Source organism: Halyomorpha halys, unplaced genomic scaffold (assembly GCF_000696795.3).
Source record: "Halyomorpha halys isolate HHAL.00 unplaced genomic scaffold, Hhal_1.1 Scaffold108.1, whole genome shotgun sequence".
NCBI classification, from domain to species: Eukaryota; Metazoa; Arthropoda; class Insecta; order Hemiptera; family Pentatomidae; genus Halyomorpha; species Halyomorpha halys.
Window position 1 is genome coordinate 1,770,522 of NW_027112950.1, and position 24,822 is coordinate 1,795,343.

The window sequence follows — 24,822 nt, forward strand, 5'->3', positions numbered from 1 at the left end:
AAATCTGCTCAAAATTGTTTAACATTTTAGAATTAATCATTCAACCAATTACTGTAGCAATATTCCTGCTTCATCTAAGTATTTACTTTTTATTTGACCATTTTCATTTCATATGGTTTTTATTTTGTTTTGTAATAATGTGAATACATTTTTTTCTATATTTTGAAAACCTTTTATCTTTATTCTTATTATTTTATTTATCTGTCTCATTTATCATCACTTGCTTCAAGAATTGCTTTTAATTTATTTCATTGTTAAAAGGACGGAGTCATAACTCTTAACAAGTCCTTTTTTTATATAATTATAATAACAAAGGCTAAGCGAACCCGAAGGTTTAATGCTGATACCACCAATTGTTTTCTACTTCATCTGTACAGGGATGCTCCTCCAAACCCAAATTTACTAAATCAGTCTAAACAATCCTCTCATCTACATTTTAGTTCACCCCTCCATTCAGTTTAGAAACAACATTATTTTATTAATAGTTTAGCAATGCGTTCTTTACTAAGCCCCATAACCTCACATGCCCTTCTTATTCACCACAATGCTATAATCTGAATTATATTTTCCGGGTGCAGTTCCCTCAATTCCATGTTTTGTATCGTTCTAAACTCTCCCGTTAACTTATCATTTTTGGGTCCCAATATTTTACCTAATACTTTATTTTCAAAAACCTTAAGGCGCTGTTCTCCCCTTTAGACCATGTTTCACATTCATAAAGAACAATGGGAAGAATAATAGTTTTGTAAATTCTAGCTTTTAAGTTTTTGGACAGAAGGCACGTAAGCAATTTGAGATTATATAACAAGCATTTCCTGCTTCTAACCCCCCTATTATTTCCTCATCAATTTTGTTTTTTCTAGCTACCATAAACCCAGATACTTAAACCCATCTATCTACTTGTTAAAATGTATTTCCTCCTATATTTTTATTACCTAAATTGCACCCATTTCTACTGCTAACGGTATATTTAGTTTTTGCAGAAGTTTGTCGGGGGTGCGGTCAGCAAAGAACTACATAAATAAACAAAACCATATTTATTTATTTTATGCCGACGTTTCGACCTGAGTTTCAGGTCTTCATCACGGGTTATGACGTAGAAGGTAGGCCTCAGGTTGAAACGTCAGCATAAAATAAATAAATATGGTTTTGTTTATTTATGTTGTTCTTTGCTGACCGCACCCCCCCCCCCACCAAAAACTTCTCCAATCATTAATCTACGGTCAACTATCTACATCTCATTATATTTAGTTTTGTCCATATTTTATTTAATTATTAATACATAGTTGTATTTAGTTTTATAGTTTCTTTTCTGGGGTTATATATTTTGATTATATTATATTTTTAGTTTCCTAGCATCTTTTTTTATAGTTCCTTTTGTTAGAATCTCTTAGTACTGAAAAAAAAAATCAAAGATATCAGAAAATCAGACAAGATCTTGGTTTGCCACACTGAGGGTGAATATGTAGTGGAACTAAAGGTGCTAGCTAGGTTAAACTTAGTGAACTGAAGAAATAAAAAATTGATAACTAATACAGATTTAGGAGTCACAGGGAGAGAAGGTTACTACTATTGTGATAATTTTTAAATAATCTTTTAGTAATTAAAATTCTAATATGCACCAAATCATAATAAAATGTCAATAACTTTAAATATAAACTTCATTAGATAAGTAGGAGGTTTATTTTATTGATTCACAGGCAAAATATTCTGAAGGAAACATTTATAAATATATTATGACAACAATATTAAATAAATAAAACATAAATATACACATATATTTTTATTTTATTTAGGCAATTGTGTAGTTACAGCTCCGTTAAAAAGCATAAGAGAAGCTACAATAGTCACAATAATATCAAAGATTATAATAGTAATGTAGCTTAGTTAATTATAATTAACGCATTTTGAGTATTTTTTCAAATTTTGAAATCAATTAAAAAAATACAATAGGTACATTCTAACAAAGTTGATAGTTAATGTGGATCTTTAATTTGATATGAGTCCACATAACTTAAAAAAATTCTTCAAGGTTATTTAGGGCTGGAGATAACACATAATACACTCTACTTTCATACAATAGGGCATTTGATAACAATTTAAAAAGTTTTATATAAAGCCCATTTATTTCATATAATATAAAACACATTTAACTGTTAAACTAAATAAATCTTAAAATGTACACAACTAACTATTCTAAGCTACAAACAAGCAGTTTTGTCATGGAAAGAAATCTATAATTTATGTATATATTATATATAAACACTTTTTTTTTGTTTTTTAAATAAATGTATGCACATGGGTTTGCTACAACATAATAATTTTCTTTAAAATTTTATTAAAATTTCATGTTTAAATAGGTAGTAGAATAGTAATAATGTATAACAGAAAGAATATGTAAAGTACTGATCGCCACTTGATTATGTTAAATAAATGCAATGGCAATGGACAAGTTTATTTCAAGATGGTCCCTAACCAATAATCAAGATGGCATCAGATCTCGCACTATTCCCCTCCAGCCAGGGTATGTTTTTGAGCAGATCAACAATTTTGAGCGAGTTTTTCATTTTTTTTTATTTTTTATACAGAATTAAAAAACTCTATGAAAATCTTTCTTTTATAATAATTACGTATCAAAACACCTCTTCTATCTCTATCATTCTAACCAATTTATCTAAAACTCTATGCTGGTATTAAAATGACCAAACATTTTATACAATATTTTTTTTTATTTTTATAAATAATTTAACTATACTGAAAACAGAAATTCTAAACATGCTATATATAATAAATATAAACAAGACATATATAACTTTTTTTATAATACACAGTCAGCTTACTTACATAATATAACATTACATTTTTTTAAAAAATAGTTCGATCTCTTTAAAACCAGCTACATGTCTACAATATAAAACAAATTGACATAGAAACACTTAAAAATCTGTTTTCAATGGAATGAAAATAAATAATGTACTGCTCCAGATGTAATCTTCACATACAAAACAGTCAAGACCTTGCTGGCCCTAACGAGAAATGTATAATAGACTTATTTATATATATAAAAAAAGATAATATAAACTCTCAAAAAGTAAGAAGCTAGGTGGTGTCTGAACACGGAGGGGTAAGGTGGTATGGTGGAGGGAGAGAGTTCAAACATTTTGACACCTATTCACTTTTCTTCTTTATCTTTTTCTTTATTTTCTTTGTCTGCACTTTCCTTTTCATTTTCTTTCTCAATTTCTTTTTCCGACTAAAACAATAAAATTAATTATAATTCATTGGTAGTCTGAATCACATATACCACACACCAAGGATTATTTAGCAATGTCAAATCATTATTTGCTAATACTAAAGATTAATAAACATAAACAATATTAATTTATATGCTAATAATGCTAACAGAGTTGGAAATGGGATGTTAGGGGTCAAAACTAGTTTTTTCAGAGATTGCATTTTTAGAAACCTGGATATCAATTTTGTTAAATACTAAATTTTAAAGTAGCATCATAATTGTTAACGTTGATAGAGCTGTTTGAATAAGAGAACTTTACAATCCATTTTCCCATGAAGTATGGTTCAAAGGCAGTTCACTTTAATTTTCTTTCTTTTTTTTTTGTGATTTTTTTTAAAAGAATTAGTTGAAAAATCGATTTTACAAGTTTATATGTATGAAACGTGAATCATCTGATCCTGATAATTGTAAGTGCCAAGTAAATCAAGTGAAAAGATAGAAAGGTGAGTGTTAATGATCAGAGACTGTAAAACATGTCAGGAAAAGTTTAAAATTATTTGTGAATATGTTCAAAGTAAAGTTTTTCTGACTGGCATAAAATAATTCTTTTAGATATTTCGACAGAGGACAGGCAAAGTTAGGACAAGATACATATTCGCATACGTCTAAGATGCATGTTGGTTTTCTGAGTAAGATAGTCGGCACCAACGTTTGTGTGGATATAATATACTATGTACTCTTATATTAACAGTTTCAATCTTTAATCATACAATTCATTTTAATTTCTACACAATTTGCAGAGATTTAAGTTTTAAAAATTTAGTTAAAGTAATAACATTGAAAAAGTGATTGAAATTGGAAAATAATGTTTCTTCATTTGTGATGGTATCATTCATCACAAATGAAGAAACATTATTTTAGTTAAAAGTTAAAAAAAAAAAATTAAAAATTGTGGAAAAACAATTTTAGAGTATAAATTATGACAAAGAAGATAAATTATAATGACAAAGTAGGTTTAAATTATAATACGTCACAGTTGACTCTTACTTATCTGAAACCATGTTAGAACTGATCTGTTATTGGTAACTCAGTAAGGGTGAGAGCTTACTATTTTTTTTTTTTTAACTAATAATTGAAATAACAATTATTGTGCATGATAACTTTATAAAATTAAACAGTTTACTTTTAAAACTACTTAAGAAAAACCTTGAAAATTGTAATAATGAAAATGCTGATAAAAAAAAAAATGAATACCTTTTCCTTTTCGTCCTTATCACTATCACCTTCTTTTTCGGCCTTTTTCTCTTCGTCTTTTCCTTTTACTTCTTTCTCTTCTGGTGGTGGTTTAGGGAGGTGTGAGTTAAGGTCCAATGTAGTGCAAATATCTTCCCAATCGGGGAAACACCTAATGAAATAATAAAATTAAGACTATTTCTTAGAAAAATAAATTTAACATTGAAAAAAAATAAAAAAAGTTTAGTTTTTCTTCGATATATAAAATCTCCAACTGAAATACATCCAGTAGCTTGGATATAAGATTTAATTTAAAACGACTGATTTTTATCAAGGATTAACTGATTATTTTGTCTCTAGTTGAATGCATTCCGCCATTCATAAAATTGTATCCAATTAATAATTAGATTAAAGGTTGCTTATATTCAGTATAAAATATAACTAAGAAAAAAAATATAACTTTCTAAATATGAAAGGCCAAAAATGGAGAAAATCCACACAGAGCAACATTGAATTAATTAAGAAATTTGGCAAGGAAAAAAGAAAATGGATTGCTTGAATTTGTACTTCATGCTTCAATAATATTTCAGAATAATGAATAATGCCCTACCACAAACTAACTCAAAAAAAGTTTCTAATTTTGAATCATAAGAAAGGATTCATAAGAAGTAAGACATGCTAAACCTGATATTCATCTAAAAAGAAACTAAAAAATAATGGAAAGAAGGGGGAGGTGGGGGAAATTCCACAATAAACTCATTGAAATTCACTATTAAATACCAGGAATCATATCCAAGTCGTCATTATTAGTATTACACCATATCAAAGAACAGTTAACCAGAATTTTTTTTAAATTTTCTAAAGTGGTTTATAATGTATGAAAATACAAACCTCTCTTTCATCCTGTTTACATGTCCAACTAGATTGGCACAGTTTTCTTGCATGAAGTCTTGTAGGGGATATTGCAATTCTTTATCAATAAAGTAAATCTGGGCCAGGTTAGCGAATGCTACAACATCCAACTAAAAAAATTAATAAGAATTAGCATAAACACAGATGTTGATGATATAAAACATGAAGAAAATTAATAAGTATAGTGAAGAAAACAAAAAAAATGTACAAACTATACTAACCGTAGTTGGCTCATCACCAAAGAAAAATGGTTTATCAGCAAGCATTTCAGATAAAACTTTAAGGTCATTTTGACCAAATTCAAGAATTTCTTCAGGTTTGTGCACACCAATTCCATGTGCTTTGACTTTCCTTAATCCCTGTAGAACATAATAAAGATATTAGACAAAGCAAACAACATAAACTAGCAAACTGAAGGTAAATAAATAAATTATTTTATTTATTCTTGGGCACATCCTTTAGAATAACACTAAAAAGATATTTAATGGGCTTTAGAGCTTTTAAGATTTAAAAAAAATAAATACAAAATACATAATAAAAATGACAAAACAAAGAAATTTTTAGTTTTTTGAACAGAAAAAAGAATATTTACTCAGAACTCAGAAAAAAAAAATTACGAAGTTATACTAATTACAAGTATAAATACTTACGGATTCTTGCGGTAATTTTTATACACAATAGAGGTAGAGTATCTATTTTAATTCTACATGAACTGAGCAGTAAGGAAATGATGGAATAATTGGAATTTGAAGGTGAAAAGTGACAAATGAATATAGGAATGGAATTCCATCAGTAAGGAAAGGATTTGGTAAGGAAAAAATCTGTCAAAAAGCTGCATTTGGTAGGTAGTTGTAAATAAGTCTGAAGACCAGGAAAGGGTAAAGCAGGAATGAACAGAGGATTTGAATTTTAGGTCAGAAATGTATGATTGACGGTGAGATTGGATAACTTGGTAAAAAAAGTAATACTAGTAAATACTTTTAACAGTAGTAAGAGTAAAGCCACTTTCACTCCTCATAAAAACGGGTGTCGTCTCTGGGGATCCCGAAGATGAATTGTAAAAGACAATTTATTAATTATTTTAGTTTTGCCTTGAGAACGCCAGTTACACCCTCGAATACCATACAATAGTAATAAAAATGGAGGAAAATTAAGAAAGTAAATAGGTATCATATGAAGTAAGCAGGAATGAACAACTACTATATCAATATGCTTTTTAAACACTCTGCATAAACAATTCTAAAGACTTTCCAGTTATATTAACTAATTTTGTTAATAAAACAGACTGTTATGACTACTTTTACAATTTAAAAAACAGATTATGTATTCAGATAAGATCATAGTATTCCCAGGTATAGTTTCTACTGATCTACGAGATAAGATATGATAGAACAAATTTAAATTTGCTTGAGCACTAGAAGTACTTAACTTACCAACTTATCATTACTATATGATTACACTATTTACACCAAATAAACCTTTATTTCTAAAGTGAATAAATTTTCATAATCAAGAATAATTTTAAAGTTTTTTTTTGCATTACAATCAGTAACTCAATTACAGTAACAAACCTTTCTTGTGTAGCTATACTTGAAGAAAAGACTGAGAAGACCATTAGGTATCCGGCTTCCCAGAAAATGTTGAAGATTCATTTTATAACCCTTTATTATATTATCGGGGTGCTTTGTTCGCCACCACATTAAGACCCTGAAACAATGAATTAATCAAACTCAAAGATTAATACTATCATCATTTTGCAGCTTTGTTTTAATAGTGCCACATCTTAAAAAAAAAAATTGTTTTTAGAAACATATCATATTAATTTTCTGTTGTTATATGGTTTGTAATTTAAAAAATAAATGTCTTCCAGATTAAGTGAATTCTTACTCAAAAATTCAGATGGAATCTACAAAAAAAAAAAAGTTTCACGAACTAACAGGAACTGATTTATCAATTTAAATCTATTTTGTCGGCATGTAGAATTAATTTGCAGAAAAGTAATTCAGAAAACTTTAAATAAAAAATCTGATTATTATATGGAAAGTTTTGATCCTAAGAGTATGTTCAACTTAACCCAACTTATCTAAGCATAAAAAAATCTATTACTGATTCCCATTTAACATAGGATTAAAACAGTTAGAGTAGGTTCACACCAAAGCTAATCTTGTACTCAGAAAGTATAGATACAACCCACTTGTAGTACAAGAACCCAAGAGGAGAAAAAAGGCAGTTATCTCACCCCAATTTTGGATTACTTTAATGAAAACTATGTGTAATTACTAGTCAAAACTGATGAGTCTGCCAAGTATAGGTAGGGAGAATAAAAAATGGCGGCTGTTTCAAAGCGATAAAAAAACTAATTTTTCATTTGGAGCTCTATATCTTAAAAAGTAGGAACAACACAAGAAAACTTAAGAGAACGTCATTTAAAGAAGAGTAAATTTGCTAAAATATGAGCCCTAATAGAATTATTTACCTTAAATAGTTTTCAAGATATAGCTTTTTAAAAAAGCAACATTTCATAAAAATGTTGTATGGGATGTACTGAAAGATCAGTAGTTTGTGATTTTATTTTGAAAAATTTATATCTCAAAAACCATTTGACATACAGATGTCTATTAGCACTCAAATTAAAGCTAGTTTATTGATTTATAAAGTAGCTTATGATGTTTATCTTCGTAGGAGTAATAGTTTACATGAAATTTGTTAAAATAAATTGATATTGCCAAATTTATATTCATATGTGGATATCATAAAAACTACTACCCCTACAAATTGTCATAAATTACTTTATAAGTAAGTTAAATTTCCTTTATTTTTAGTGTTTGCAGACATATGTGCGTCTTATAGATCTAGAGATATATTTTTTTTAAAATACAACATTTTATACGAACAACTATAAATTAACATTTTGTGAGTTTATTTTGTCAAATATCATAAAACTACTACTCATACAAAGATAAACATAATTAACTATTTTGTAGTAAATTTAACTAGCTTTAATTTGAGCACTGGCAGACATCAGTATGCCCAATGGTTTCTGAAATGAAGTTTTTCATAAATCAAACTTATTGTCCGAACAACTATAAATCAATTTATTTAAGAAAATATCATGAAAACTGCTATTCCTACGAAGGTAAAGGTCACGAACGTCTTTATAGTACATTAAACTAGCTTCAATTTGAGTGCTAATAGACATCTGTAAGTCACATAGTTCCTGAGATATAGATTCTCAAAATAAATTAACAAACTACTAATCTTGATTTTTAAGAAATTCTGCTTTTTAAAAAGCTATATCTCGAGAGCTATTGGACGTAAATAGCTCTTTTAAGGCTAATATCAGCAAATTTACTCTTCTTTAAATAATGTTCTCTTAGATTTTCTAGTGTTGTTGGTAGTTTTTAAGGAATAGAGCTCCGAATGAAAAATTAATCTTTTTTTTAGGTTTTGAAACAGCCACAATTTTTTTATTCCCCCTACCTATACTTGGCAGACTCATCAATTTTGACTAGTAATTATACCAAGTTTTCATTAAGTAATAAAAAATTGGGGTGAGCTAACTGCCTTTGTTTTCTTCCCAGCTCTTGTACTATTGAGGCCTCTGACATAGCAACCCCGTAACGTTTTAATGCAATACAAATTCTATAAACTATAGTTAGTAGTAGAAAAACCTACTTAGTAGTAGAAAAACTTCTCTTACCAGAATAAATGATTTTCAATCATTGAAATCATTGCGTGTGAAACATTCTTCTGACTACTGTCCAAAGCAGCATCAAGTTCCTTGTCAAACCTTTGAGACAATTCTTTAATAATTACTGCACTATCATTAATTTCTTCACCATTAAGTTCAACAAATGGCAACAGTCCTTTCTTTGACTTGAACTTCATTTTATGGTCAACATTCTGAAACAAATATAAACTTATGTATTTAACCATTCACTTCACCTTAACATAACATATAAAAGTAGTAAGTAAAATTGTGAAATATAAAATTGAGGTTACATGTTCTACTCTAATCATAAAATAAGCACTTTAATTTTGGAAATTAAAACTTAACATCTATTTTACAATTTAATTACAACTATTCTCATGGAAAACAAAATAGGAAGAGGGTATTCAAGTTCAGGAAATGATATCCCAACCTGCCTTCAGTTTTTTTTCAATCAGGATCAATCAAATTTTATTTCTTTAGGATCCCGTGAAATAAATGATACTCCCTCTCATCCCACTCCTGGGTGAATGGTGCAAGAAGTTTCTGTAAAGGTTGTTGCTAGAAGTAACAAAAATTGGCCCATTTGTATCACATGTTTCCTCTACCGGTACCAAAAAACTGTTGTGCAGACAAGAGCGGTCAGAACTTTTCCTTCAAATCCTTCAAGCCACACTCCACAAAGACCAAAGAACCAAGAACTTGCTAGTTCATTATGCTAACTTACCTACTGTTTGGAGATGGAGTAGTGGATAACACTCCGTTAGCAATTTTTCAGTTGGTACTCGTAGACCAGAAAACGGATGGATTGAAGCATGTCGAAAGTTGTTGAAGCGATAGTGTGATAAATCACAAACCTAGGAGGTGAGGAGAGGAATGGAAGCTAAATTATGAGCAAGGAATCCTCAACCAAGAACAAGAAATGGTTGTTAACAAGGGGATGAATTCTCTATATTCTTCCGAGTCCGGAAGCACCAGTCCCATTTTTAATCCCTGTAAATACGATTCCTGCAGAAACTAAAGAGGAAGTCAGACGAGACAGGATTCGGAATACCATTACAATAATCACTAGCTATAATATGTGCCAACCGGCGAAGACTGTACGCTATACTATACCATCGCGAACGGAACAGAGTTGCAAGGAAGCCCTACGAGACTCATGTAGTGGGAAGAAGGCCGAAATACTCCAAGGAAGAATGTCTATGGAAGAAGTTCCAGAAGCATAACAAAGCAAACATCGAGTAATAAAACTCGTTTTAAATGCTAAATAATAGATTTTGATTTTTATGGAATGGGAGGAGTTAATCACTATAGTAAGCAGTACATAAATAATGAAAATAACCAATAACCAGTTATTTTAGAATAACACCTCATACGAAATACGGCAGGCTAGAGAAGGGCAAGAATCAAGTAAAAATGGTCGCGAATGTAATGTTTTTTTAAATTTTTCCATGTCATTTTAAGTTTAAGAAATCGATTGAAAACATAAAATATGTATTAAAGACGCAAGGAATGTGGTAATTTATAAACAATTTTAAATATTGCATCTCTTGTATATTGCTATTAACATTAAAAGTCTCGCACACAAATATAATTCAAACCAAGAGAGAACATTATTAATCAACAAAAAAAGATAACGATTTCGCGAGGTCCAAAAATTTAAAATGAAAAATTAAGATAAACTAAATAAAGAGGCACTAAAGAGACAAGAGCGTTGAGTAAGGTAATGAGATGGCTGTTGCTATGTGCTGAGGTCCTATCGATCTCTATACTATCCAGCCGGCACCTTCCGCTCTCAGCCAGCCCTCAGCTACTCGTCGTTCGGCCAACATCCGGCCATCAACTGCCGTCGGTCTTATCTTCATCTCAAAACTTTCTGACTTCATTTAGGGCTCTATTCTATTTTAGAAACAGCCAACAACAAATTTAAGGACACAAAAAATTTTTCTTTACAATTCTTTATAGATTTTTCTTTAAACAGGTATTACGTACAGATTGTATAAAGTACAAATTCGGCACTGCGTTGTAAAATCACCTTTAGCTCAAATTTGAATGGGAAAACTATGACGATACTTGAGTCGAGCAGAGGACTTTAGTAGGGATGGAAGCGAAGGCGGAGGAGCGAGGAAACCAATTATTTAATAGTTTGAGATTCAAAAATATATTCCTTAAATTAAAAAATCGGGATGATAGACGATTGTAGTAGGCAACATTGCAGTATTGTAGGCAACGCGAATAGAAACATAATTGTAACAGATTGTCTGTCCTCAAAAAATACTTTAATTTCTAAATAATTTATTAAATTAAATAATTAAGGAGTTATGATGGAAATATGTGAGAATGCAATAATTACATTTCTATGGCACTGATTGAGAAACCGGGCCTGCAAATGTTATTAAAGATGAGACTGAAGGATCCATCGGCGATGGAGCATGAACCTCTTTGCTCAATCAATCGATTCTTCACTGAACCATCAAACGGTTACGCTACCACTCCATAACTAACTTCACCACTTTTCTATTATATAAATAATTAACTTGGGATTTCTTTCTTAGAAATTTCATTTTTTGGGGGGGTTATATATACTTTCTAAAGGTACTGACGTAACTACCTAATAAATTAATGTTATCCAAAAGATAAAAATGAACTAACAACAGCTCTATGGCTCGAAGAATGTAAATATTCGTTCATATACCAGAACCCCCACCTCTCCTCGACAGAAATAAAGCAAAATATTTGTTTTCTAGTCCTCTCTCAGATATTTATAATTAACTAGTAATTTAAAGAACTAAATAACAATGAAAATTTTATGATGCGTAAATGCTCGGACTCAAAAAGAGTTCCAGATTTAGGGTTAATAATATTTTTTTAAATTTTCTTTCTCCTGTTCTCCGCCCAATACCGATTACAGAAACCTATACAGGGGTTTTGTCACATAGAAGCCAACTAGTTATTGAAGTATAATTTGAATTCTATTAATACTAATTTAGAGAAAAATAACAGAGGTATCGAAAACTAGATAAATCAAGAGAATAAATGAAGTACTGATAAAATTCTGAATGTGCAGTGACCAAATCCACGAATATTCGAATTGTTGTGATTTGTCTTATCTGTAGTACCTCTTACACTATGGAAAGAACAGCCCCTTAAGGCTATTGAAAATAAAGTATTATGTAAGACATTCGAGCCGACAAAAAATGAGTTGATCTGAGAATTTAGTATGCTACACAACGCTGAATTAAGGGAACTGCACTCGATAAATATAATCTAATACATAACATGGTGACGAATAAGGTGGACGTGCACGGTTGTAGGGCTTCGTAACCAAAGGAACGATAATAAATAGTGAAAAGCCGGGTAAACGTCCGAGGGGTAGACTGAAACGTAGCTGGGATGATTGCGTAAAAACTGATCTGGTAGATCAGTGATAAATATGCGCTTTAACCCATGATAATTCTTATTTGGCATAATCGCTTAATAATGTTAATATTTATAAATGCAGAGTTAAAACTCCAAACGCTGCCTACCATCTTAACTTGTATGGAAACATACGGGTAATGGGTTAGGTAAAATATTATCCAGTGCTAAGAAAAATCTTATGAACGAACTGATGGACAAAGAAGTCCAGAACAAACTATTCATTGAAACGAGACCAATCTCTGTTGTAAGCGACTCAATTGAATTGGAAGCAGGTAACAGGTAGAGCTCTGAAGCAAGCACAAGTTACAAGTTAGCCTTAAGATGGCAATAGTTGGGGCCGCCGCCGATTCTCAACACTCTCTCCAATCCAGACCCGATTTTCCGCTTCACTGAGCTGTGGCATTATCCTGTTAGAGTGGCCTTTTGTTGTAATTTCCTTCTCTCTCACTGACACTAATAATTAGAAAGAGAATTTTCGAGAATCGATCTTAGGTCTAATTATAACCTATTCACCCATGTCTGGAATACAAACACTCGATTCGCAATTTCCAAGGAAGACCAAGGACGGAATCAGATCATCAACAAAATTACAAACTCATTAAGTAATACAGTTGAAAATTAAGAGACTGGAACAATTATAACCAATTTCACAGATGTTAGGTTTCAATTTTTTTTAAGTGATGTAAAATTATAAATAAGAAATGACAAGGTGCGGTCAAATCTTAAATAGTATTTTACTCAAAAAGCCTAAGTAAATACAATATTTGAAGAAAATACTCCGAAAGGAAAATTAATACTTAAGGAAGGTTCAGGGGTTCAGTGCTATGTAAGTTTGTTTTTTGAACAATGGTTATACAAGGATTTCAAGATATGCTCAACTGAAGTTGAGTATGTTGAGATGTTTTCCCCAATTAAGAGTACCCACTTGGAGGCTGGATGGACCCCAGTTCTCCTGAACCCACTGGGTTGACTTACTGCTATAGTAACAGAATAAATAATTATCTGCCACAGCTTGATTCGAACCCAAGTGGTCTATGGAGTTATGTAGCATATTACCTAACGCACTGGGCCCTTAGTAGAAACGAAAACTAAAATTAATGAGTGTATTAATATATTCTATAATATTTTATAAGAGTTGTAGACTGACAAGAAGACAATTTTCAAGACAGCCCCCAAAGAACTAAAACAAAAACTCATGACAATGCTTTCAACAGTAAAACCTGGAATAATTGTAGGACAAATTTCTATATGTAATAAACTAAAGCTGAAGATTAAACGATTTGGGCATAATAATTTGGTCTAAAAAAATTAATTGGATAAATCAATTTTAAGGGCACCTTAAATCAATTTGATAGGCTGAGGACCTAAATGTTGCAGAATAATAAAAATATTGATAGGAAAGTATCTCAAAGAAATTTGTATTTTAATTTCAAATAAATTATTTCTATAAAGATCGTGGAACCATAAATACATACTCTTTATACAACCCTAAAGAAAGAAGATGAATACAATAAATGAGCTAAAAGTTAATGAAAACAAGCCCAACGAATGTCAAGGGTATGGAATATGGGTTCTCAAGTCTAGGAAAGTGACAAGTCCGAAGCTAGGTCAGGATGGCCCAGACCGGAATCCGAGAAAGCTCTCGAAAGCAAGGCCGTCTGGTTCAAGATCCTGGATAACTACAGAGCCAGGTTAGTGAATACCTACAGAGTGCCAAGAGTTTGCGCTAAAGGAAAACGTCTCTCAAAAGAGAATTTGTGGTAACAGCCAAGTCTTTGCATTTTATACATCCATATGACGGGGCATGCAACGAACAAAAAATATATATATTTTTTTTTAAATAATCTAGATTTTAATTTAATTTACAACAATTTCCATGATATGCCACTTGATAAGTTTCCAATTAACTAATAAGAAATAAAAATTGTAGCAATAATTCTTAAGAAAAATCTAGGTTAAATATCGATCAAAATAATTAAGAATGTTCAGGATTATTTTATGATATATACGAGATTACTTATTTTTTAAAAGTCATAATATACTCAAACCCATTAAGTACCCTTACCATAGATACTGACAAAAATGACATTGAAGAACGCTAAAGGAGTAAAGCCTTATCGACAGTGGATGAAGACACAAGAAGATTAGTTCCATAGAGGGCTATGGTAACCCTGTTAGTACAGCTCCCAGGGCCTTCTTAAAACGAATTAAGGAAGACCTCTCCTCTCTCCTTCCATAGCCATTCTTCATTACATTAGGTGTCGGCTATCAACCAGTCCCTTACCGTAATCTTTTATACCAAACATTGTCAGTAGCTTAACTATGGTCGAATACGCCCGAAGTAGAACATTCCTAAGACACCCTGATCAATTTATAACCTTTTTTTTTCCTTATACCAGAATCGAGATATTTCATAATAATTATGAGACTCATCATGAATGAATAATTCAATGTCTTCATTACTCTTTCTGATGCCATAAGCTAGAATAGAAGTGAAATTTACTCATTTCGTAATTGTTATTTTGACAAACGTTTTCAACCATTAATTTTTACTGTATACCAAGAAACATTGCATATTATATGGTACCAAGAATTGCGGTAGTACTTAAAAGTTAAAAATTGTGATTTGGAGTTAAAAATAAAAACAAATTAAGAGTAAACTAAATATTTCTCAAATCCACTACACATTCACTCGCTAATCTTTTCCACCGAGTATTAAAGAAAAAATTATTACAGTAGAGCTAAAGTGAGTGACAAAGGCTTCTATTTACTATACATAAAATATATATCGATCAATTCTCTTAATATTTCAAAGAGATCAATCCATTTAAAATTAAAAAGGAACTTTTTAATTTTTTTGTTTTTCAAAGGGAGCGATACTGTCAGATCAAGATGATTGAAACGTTTTTCTACCCCCAAATTGATTATAATTTCAGCAATAATTTCAATAGGTAAATGAGCCATATTGAAAAAGGTTTTTTAATCAATGTGATGAAATGTTGATAGTTGATTTTAGAACAATTTATGAAATATTATATACATACATATAGTTGACCGTAAAACTTAAATATAAGATGGTTTTTTGACGGTTTTGGACCGCAACCCTGACCATCTTATATTTAAATTTTTGAAATAAATTTGGTTTATGAAATTAGAGTATCAAAGAACAAAACTCTCAAATGGCAATCGGAAATTCTCTCCATTACAATTCATTTGGTATTGAGAGCGAGCATATATGTACAACAATCCAGTTCTGACATGTAAAATTCTGAAAGTGAGTCAACCATAAATTATTTAAGCCTTTAGAGCTACATAGTTGAAGTGGTCTAATCCACAAAACTAATGAATGAACTAAACTAAATGAAATCTTTTATTTTTGATGTTTTTGTAAACCTTAATATCATTAACCTTAAATGAGCTAGAATAAAAAAATCGTATCTGAAAATAAAAAATAATAAGATATATATAACTTTTATACATGGTCCATATGGCCACTGATAAATCAGGTTCGATTCTTCGTCGATAGAGCACAGTACGAGTAAGATTATTTTTTTTTTACACTTAATTATTGTTAGATATGGCCTTATCCTTATCCATGTAACAATGTATAAAAGTTATTTAAATTTTTGTTTTGATACGAGATTATAGGATTTTTAATAAACATTAACCTAATTAAATCATTAAAAACGTCGAGGGTAAATTGGATAAGGTAAGGATGATATAGTAATAAAAATAATTGTTTATCATTTCTTAAAGGAGAACGGTGAAATGGGAATTATATAATCGCTTTAACACTATTGCACTGAATAAGTTTGTAAGAAAACAACGAAAGTTTTGAAAGAAGAGATAGGATGAAATAAAGAATAACTGAATACAAATATTAACCAACATCATCCCATCAACCAATTGAAATAATTAAGATAAAATGACCATGAATAAACCATGAAGATACTTTTCATTATTAACCATGATGGTTAGTTAAGCTTGTTAAGTCCTCAACGATGCATCATCCTATTGGTGGGGGGAGGATGGAAGAACACAGCTGTTGTTCACAATTGAATTATATCTAACAGATATAATTATAATGGATAAATTATGTTCTCAATAGGCAGGCATGTGAGGGAGAAAACAACTGAAATTTATTTCGTAAACAGGCTACGACAATCTCAAAATTAAACATGATTTCGTAATAAATTGTGAAATAAAAATAGCGAAACTATAATAAACATAACGCAATGTGTTTCGCCGGTAACCCGGTCATTCCACCAGTGGTTTCTACAGTGGGTGCCGTGAAACCCAGTGGGGGGGGGGAGAGGGTCCCATCTATTAGACTCGGAGTAGATATGTAGTTTTTTGGAACTGATTCAGTAATGTGTAGGTATTTTTCAAATATTGCTAACAGAATGTTTTAGTTCTCTTGTTGATAACTTCCTAAGACACACCCTTAATTTATATGAATTTACTACTTAAGTATATTTGATTTAGCTTTAAAAAATTCACCTGCTAGATTTGGCTTCATATTGTTATATAGTTTTAAGTATCTATCTCAATTATTTATTTATTCAGTGATTCTCAAGTGAATGACTAGACCTAAGGGGGCAAAAGTAAAGGCACCTACAAACACAAAATTGTAATTCTCAATTTCTCATTACTGCCTGTGTTTTATGTAATTTAATTTTTACAATTTCGCGTATTTGCTACCAATTAGAAAATGTCACCATTGTAAATTACATTAAATTTCATACAAGATCTAATTCATCATTTAGTCTAAACTAACGCAATATTTGGAGGCTCCAGAGCAATCTGAATTCCAAGGAATAGTTAATTTCCATAATTCTCAAAATACGTGGATACCTACTATTTTAACATGGAATAGAATGTTTATGCATAGGGAATAGAAATGTCATTTTTGTGATGGTAGGTTCTATTAACCCTAAAGATTTACTCATTCACCTATATGTAATTTACAAGCATTGGCTAAAACCTCAACTAGTACAGTTGACAATAATAACAAAATATGAGTGTCAAGTCAGTTCTGAACTTGTGTGACAAGTCAGGGTGAGCTTAATTTTTTTAATGAGTTATGGATTAAAACAATCAAATAAACAAAAATATCTATATTAAATAAAGAAATAAAGCATTATTACTAATTGTAAAAATGTTTAATTAATATAATTAGCGCTACTTAAATTCTGGATCCCAAGGCAAAACTAAGTCCCTATCCTGCTTACATGGATCATGTTGTATTGTTAATAATATAAAAATCAAGTTTTCGTTTTTTAAAAAAATATCATTGGATAGCCAGTTAATATGATGACCTCAAGTTTAAACTACGGAATTATCCGCTATCCGGAGAAGTCCATAGGTCCTCACTAACCGGTATTCTGTAAAATCAGTTACGCGGGCAACACAGATATTTATAGATAACTAGCTAATGCTGACCTACCCACGTTGCTTACGAGCTATCTGAAAAACTAGTGGTTGATATTTTCCCATTCATAACCCGAATAGAAAAAAACTTTTTTTTTCCCTTTAACACCATCCTGAAACCCTGAGCAAAAAAAATGAGGGCGGAGGAGCCTGGAATTATAGTTGGGCTCTGTTGAGAAGCAGCTGATTTATATGAGGGGTCTGTCAGCCTTAATACCGGCACAGATTATATTCCTTTGGCCGGCTAGGGAACCTTCTTCCAACATCTATATCATCTTAAACATATATATATTATTACAGCCAGTAATATAAAGATTATTAACAGAAGATACTTATTCGTAAAAAATAATTTGATAAAAATAATATTTGTTAATAATATTTTAAATAATACTTCCAACAACAGAATGATGATATTTTATAACAGAGGCAGATCAATCATTATCAAAGAGTTACCGTATTTAAGTAATTCTAGCTACGTTACCAAAATTTGATACAATTACTTTTTAGTACATTAATATCAACATAAATCATAGATCGAACAATCGCTTAAATAATATTGTACCTGTTTTAATAGAACAGAATTCGTTTAACTGTGCTCAACTGAACTGGCCCAATAATCGAAGTATTTATTATATCAGTTTGAAAATATCTATTTTTTTCTACTATTGTAAAAAAGCATATTATTATATTTCACGACCACAAAAATAAATATTTGAAAAATTGAAGTGATAACAAATCATAACTAACTTGATCAAAAAGTTACACAGGAGATTCTTAACGAACGATTTAGAAGAACTGGGATGTGCTCAAGATGAGTTATGTAACCGAGACAGAAGATGAGAGTAAACAAAGGGTTTCTGGAGTGATCCGCGTTCCAGCTCCACAAATAGCCCGGAGAAGCCGAACAGGCCAACAGTTCAGGTAAAAGAAGGCTGCATTCCATCCCACAATAATCTTCCAACTAGCCTCCTCAACTCCCGGCAAAAAATAGACCTCATTCACAACTCTTTCCATAATAAAACCGTTTTACTAAGAAAAATATTCGTAGCATTATTAGCAGAAATGAAGTTTTTTTCGATTTAGTAAAATTAAATTTTTGTAGACGGATAATTTGGAGCCATAAATCGTAGAAATGAATACATTTAAATTTTCTTAGTATTTATTATAAGTAATTGCAGCCACAATATTGAGAACACATAGTTCAAATATTAATAAAATTTCAGAAAATCAAATTTATAATAAATAATAGTTCCAAATCTGGGTGGTAATATATAATATTAAAACTATTCAGATCTATTTAACTGGTTGCAGAATTCCTTAAGCCATTATTAAGAATCTGTATACAATATTATGCACTATAATTAATAGGTAAATATTAACCATTTAGTGAAGGAAATTTATGAAGTTATTTTTTTTTTCAAATATTCTGTTCAATAAAATTGAGAAAGCAATTTTCAGAATACTTTACTTTTTTTCCAACACGGACAACTGAGGAACCGAAAAAAAAAAAATAATATTTGAATAAAATATTTTTCAAGTAGAAATTATATTTTAATTTTATTTATAGTTTTAACATTTTTGATATTTATTTCTGAATAGATTTAATTACTTTCAGTAATTTTTACCAATGTCAAAGCGGGAATTTTTATGATCCAAAAATGACCGAAATTTTATCAATATAGTAATGATTAGATAGGTCATCAGAAGGTTATCACACTGAACAACATCAAATTGTTTAGGAGTGTATCATCACTAAATAAAGAAATTAGAAATCGAATCGCATTAGTTCGGTTTATCTATTACTCTTTTCAGTTTTCTAGTAATACATTTAGAGTACAACTACAACCATTTTACAAAGAACAATAGCTATTAGAGACTACTTGACGACTTTGAGATTTTTGAGCAGAAAAGTTCAATAACCTAAAAACCTCAAAACTAAAAAGTGTACAATAAAAGCTTAATAGATGTGATAAAGAAAAAGATTTCTTATTACCTTCAGAATTGTATTAAATGAATTTATATGTCATAATCCAGATCTAACTATAATGTTAATTTAATTATCAATAGATATTTTTTAATTCCCTTTAATTTTTTCTCAATTCTTTAAAGACCAAATTATGCAATTTCGTGTAAAAAATCCACAAAAGTGCTAATGCATTCAATAGCTCCAAATTTCGAGCTAAAGGACTTTAACAGAACTTCGAATTTTTTACGAGGTTCGATTGATTTTAAATTAGAAATTGCATGAAAATCCGATTTCTAGTTATTAAGTTAATACGTTTCATTCTATTGATTGTAAGAGCATCTATTAAAAAGTATCTATTTCGAGGTTTGAAATCCTTTGGTGGAAATGAAAAAAACAAAAAATGTTTATGTCAAGGCAGCCACACGACGAACTATGATAATTTATGCGCCATATCAATGTCTGTTGTACTGTCAATATAATGTATTATCATATTAATTTTATTTTATACATCAACTTTCGAGGCCAAATCAAATACTTAGTAAATCAAATATTCATAGTCAATTAATAGTTGACGTGAACTGATTGAAAATTGTCATATTTTTTTGTTTTATGATGTGCATGGGAGAATCAAGAAGAAATATTTGTGTTAAAATAATAAAAGAATAAGCTTCACACGAAGTATATAATTCCTTGATGGTAAAGTGAGTGAAAAATTACAAATCAAATTACAACACACCTCGTTGACGAGAGAAATGGAGATAAAAAAAAATATAGGACACCTTCCAAAACAAAATAAAGCAGGACACGTTTCAAAACAAAAATAAAACGAGACATTTAAAAAGATACCGATGGGAATGAATTGGATTTGGGCCAACCGAGATATAAGAAATGTGTGGGGAAGAGAGTTTGGATTCCATTGAGGCAACAGTGTCAAGTTCATTTTACCAACAAAACGCTAAATATTTCTAGCATTCTTAGCGCCTTGCCTTTTTACAGTCATCTAATCCACAACTTCTCGTCATTAATAGAACGAGAAAAGAAATATATTAATTAATATTTTCATTTTCGTTGAAAAGTTTTATCGAAATAAAAATTTAAACTTTTTAATAATAATGAAAGAACAGTAAAATGGACAAAAACGATTAAGAAAAAAGAGAAAGTGTTTAGTTTTATAGGACACCTGAGCAAGTTGATATCTATTTGATGGCGGATTAAAATAATAAATCTCGAATTCCTCATTTTTCACTTCCATTTTTATTGATATACGAATTAATTTTTTCTAGAAATAATGAGGGGACATTAAATCAACTTGAAATGGCTAAGAAACAAAAAACAGTTAAAATGGATTTAGTGAATGACACAATTTCTTCCTTATTAAACTATAATAGTTTAATAAGGAAGAAATTGTGTCATTCACTAAATCCATTTTAATTCCATAAGACTCTTCCAGTTAAAGGATTATTAAATTCAAAAAACAGTGTTTTATATTCTATTCTAAATTTCTTTAACAAAAATTGTTTTTCATGGAATTCCCTCATTTTTCAAAACAAAACATCTTTATTGTACTAACTGTAATTTCGTGAAATAGCAAAGTTATTTCAAAATAAAACTAAAAACTAGTTTTCTGATCAAAGTTAGTAGTATAAATAAAATTATTTCCAAGCATGGCAGGTACAGATCTGGATTTTTTTTTGGGAGCCAAAAACAAAAAAAGTAATAAAAAACTATCTAAGACTCTATAATTTATTTAACTTTCTAAATGTTTTTTATCTAAAGCTAATCAAGATAGGAATCTGTTTTGTGTGAAATCTAAACCATTGTTAACGAATTAATCAAGAAAAAACTGCTACGAAAATTGAGAATATAATAAAATTTAAGATTACTCTAAAACTTCATATTTTTCATTTTCTTTTGGCGAGGGAGCGCCCACTAAATAGCACGACTCGCTCACCAGGTACTATTGCTATGTTAGACCTTATTAGTAAGCATTCTAAAGACATTCCGTCGGAATAACTGCCTATATTAATGTCTAGATGAAATTATATCAAATAATTTATTCACTACGCAACTCAATATGCCACAGAAAGGAATTTACTAAATTATCTCATAACGACCGGGCAGTAAACTGGGAAAAAGGAAGTGAACTGGTCAGGGCGGTTATCTCAGTCTTTTACACTAGTTTAATGACCGATAACTGCTCATATCCGCGCCTCGCACTGACCAATGGAATCTATTATAATAAATAGTCATAAAGCTTGGAGTAGAAAAATAATATAGCAATACGTTAAAATTCAAATAAATTCTATAAAACAGAGGGACAGAATCTCATAAGCAAAATTTAATTGAAATATATTGACTACCGTTTTTGAATTTCTACGTTAGTCTAGAGGCCATCTTCTTCTAAGGCGCGTGATATGATTATCAAAAATAGAAGATGAAGCAAGGTTAGAAACTAGTGGTTTTGAGTCCAAGTACTACTTGAATTAGAAACTCAGAAAATCTACAACAGGCTTTAATATTTTTAGGAAATAATTTAGTTTCTGAAACAAAATTTTAAAAAATCCAATTTTTTTTATTTCATTGATATGGGGGTCGCCTTGCCCTTGGTAAAATTAGGTAGAATTCAATAATGATATGTGTAATCGAGAATGTAATAAAACTTGCATAAATGTAAATCACATTAATTTCTATAATTTTTAATTTCAAGTTTGCCGCGTCGTCACTAGTCAGACTTTTGAGTGATACTGTATTGATAGAAAGTGTGGAAAGGCAATGTGGGGATTTAACTCAGTTTATGAAGTTAGAGCTTTTCTTATTTAAATTAGTAAAAAATAATGACTTGATGAACATGGTTTTAAAGGTTGTTTCTTATTTTACAAGTACGAGTTGTAATAAGTGTGGTTAGATCTTTTGAGGTCTAATCTACCTCACACGTGGGGGATAGAGTGGGCTCAGGGGTCCTCAGGTCGATTGTGTAAATATTGTATATTAGAGTGTAAATGTGACTAGAGATTATATTATTTTATCATGATGTTATTTTATTTATTTATTTTTCAAACAGATAGTTTGATTATTTTCATTTTGTTTATTTTTCTGTTTTTATATATTTTAAGAGTTTTATTTTTTTTATTTTAGTATGTATGAGATCATTCATCACTATTACCTATTGCCCACAACTGTGTTTGATAGATGATTGTAATATCTATCAATAAATAAAAGAATATAAACAATTTTTTTTGGTTAATCGCAATATTAAAATAAAAACTTTTAAACAGACAAACACATAGTTTCTATCATTCCTTACAAAAAAATAGACGTTGATCATCTTATATAAATAAAACAAAATAACTAGCAACACTGTAGGGGTCTGGGCGAGGAGGCCGATAGGGGTGAACAACCCTCCCTTGTTGCCTAGCAACCCCCGGCCACGCCCAGCCGCCCGGGCCCCAGCTACCACCTACACATCGCTTCACCAATACGGCACGATTTTAACAGTCCGGCATTTGGAAATGCGGGGAATACAAGCTTGTAGTGTTCCAGGGAAGTGTCCGATCATAGAAGGGAGAGCACCTAAGTAGAATTATTTTCACAAAATGTTGGTCAATTACCTTTAAATGGTGCATTGGTATCTCAATAAATAAATCGATAAAGATATTAAAATATTTGCATTACTTCTAACTTAATTTAAAAAATAAATAATATTTTGCATTGCTATAAATAGGGCCGTAAGTAGTCCGGAATACTTGATAAATCAATAACTTGTTGGTCTCATATTGTGGGATTATTAAAATTAGAATATTGTTTATTTCTGATACTTATGCAGCTAAACTGTGTCAAGATAAAACGTATTAATGCCCGAAATTGTTCAATGAGATATTTTAGAACCCTAGGAAGAGTGCAACAATAAAAGTAAAAAACGGAAATGGCAGTTGTGGACTCTTTTGTTGGCTGATTCATAACCTTGATAGAAAATGTAATACAAATATCAAGAGACGAAGGTAGAAGAATTGGATGTCATAGAAAATAGAACTCATTTATAGAATGTACTGAAGATTTAAGACTAAATTTTGAAACTGGCTCAAGTACAATATATCTACTGTCTTCTCCTTATTGTATATTGGCTGGAGAAGAGCGACTGGAAGAGCAGAGATTGGATGATGCCTGTTAAGAGAGTGCACATCTCGGAGACAGGGTAATTGACTGTAATCTGAGACAATGAGGAAATCAGGCCGCAGCCCTCGTGTGTCCTCTCATTTATTGCGGAGCCATCTATCATATCAATTCTGCTTCATTTCCAGGAAAATGATACTCAGATTCGGAATGTGGCACACGATTGTTGCGTTATATGCTCTTCACAATCCACAGAAATTAGGCTTAGAAGACGTTTTCCCAGAAATGGGACATTTTGTCGAACCTTGTAAAGAAAAATAATAGGCAAACTTGGCAATAAACTTTCACTACTGACTATTCTATGTATTTAACAATACTAAAAACAAATCTCTGGATATGACTTACACCGGACAAGGTATTCTGAAGATGCGTATAAAAATTGGCCAAAGCTGATTCCCACATGCACACATTTGCATTTGGCGCGTTGGGTCTTGCCTAAATTTGTGTCAGATTCAAACAATATCGGTTGTTCGGTACAAATCAAGGGAAGCTGGGGAAAGTAGCACTGAAGCATACACACTTTTTGTGTTCTTTAAGTTTTAATAATTAAAGAATTTCTTCGAAATTCCAAATCAGTAATCTACTTTAAAATTTTATAACAAATTATCAAATGGACACGGATAAACTTTTAAAAATGTCATCAATTAAATTAACACATCCGAATATATAAATTCGTATAAACATTGTATGTCGGTGTAATTTAATAAACAAGTATATGATTAAAATACTAAAAAGTTGAATTCAATG

General features: G+C 30.5%; 1 protein-coding gene across 1 annotated transcript in view; it reads right to left on the minus strand.

The window, feature by feature from the left end:
• Positions 1 to 1,768: 1,768 nt before the first annotated feature.
• fax (failed axon connections) overlaps positions 1,769 to 24,822 on the minus strand; it is a 61,836-nt gene continuing 38,782 nt past the window's right edge. The window contains exons 2-7 of the mRNA XM_014415938.2: positions 9,081 to 9,283; positions 6,952 to 7,087; positions 5,602 to 5,739; positions 5,360 to 5,490; positions 4,490 to 4,640; positions 1,769 to 3,253 (exon numbers count right to left, since the gene is read on the minus strand). Of these exons, the coding sequence (XP_014271424.1) occupies positions 3,173 to 3,253; positions 4,490 to 4,640; positions 5,360 to 5,490; positions 5,602 to 5,739; positions 6,952 to 7,087; positions 9,081 to 9,283 (840 nt within the window). The 3' untranslated portion in view covers positions 1,769 to 3,172. The remainder of the gene's footprint in view (positions 3,254 to 4,489; positions 4,641 to 5,359; positions 5,491 to 5,601; positions 5,740 to 6,951; positions 7,088 to 9,080; positions 9,284 to 24,822) is intronic.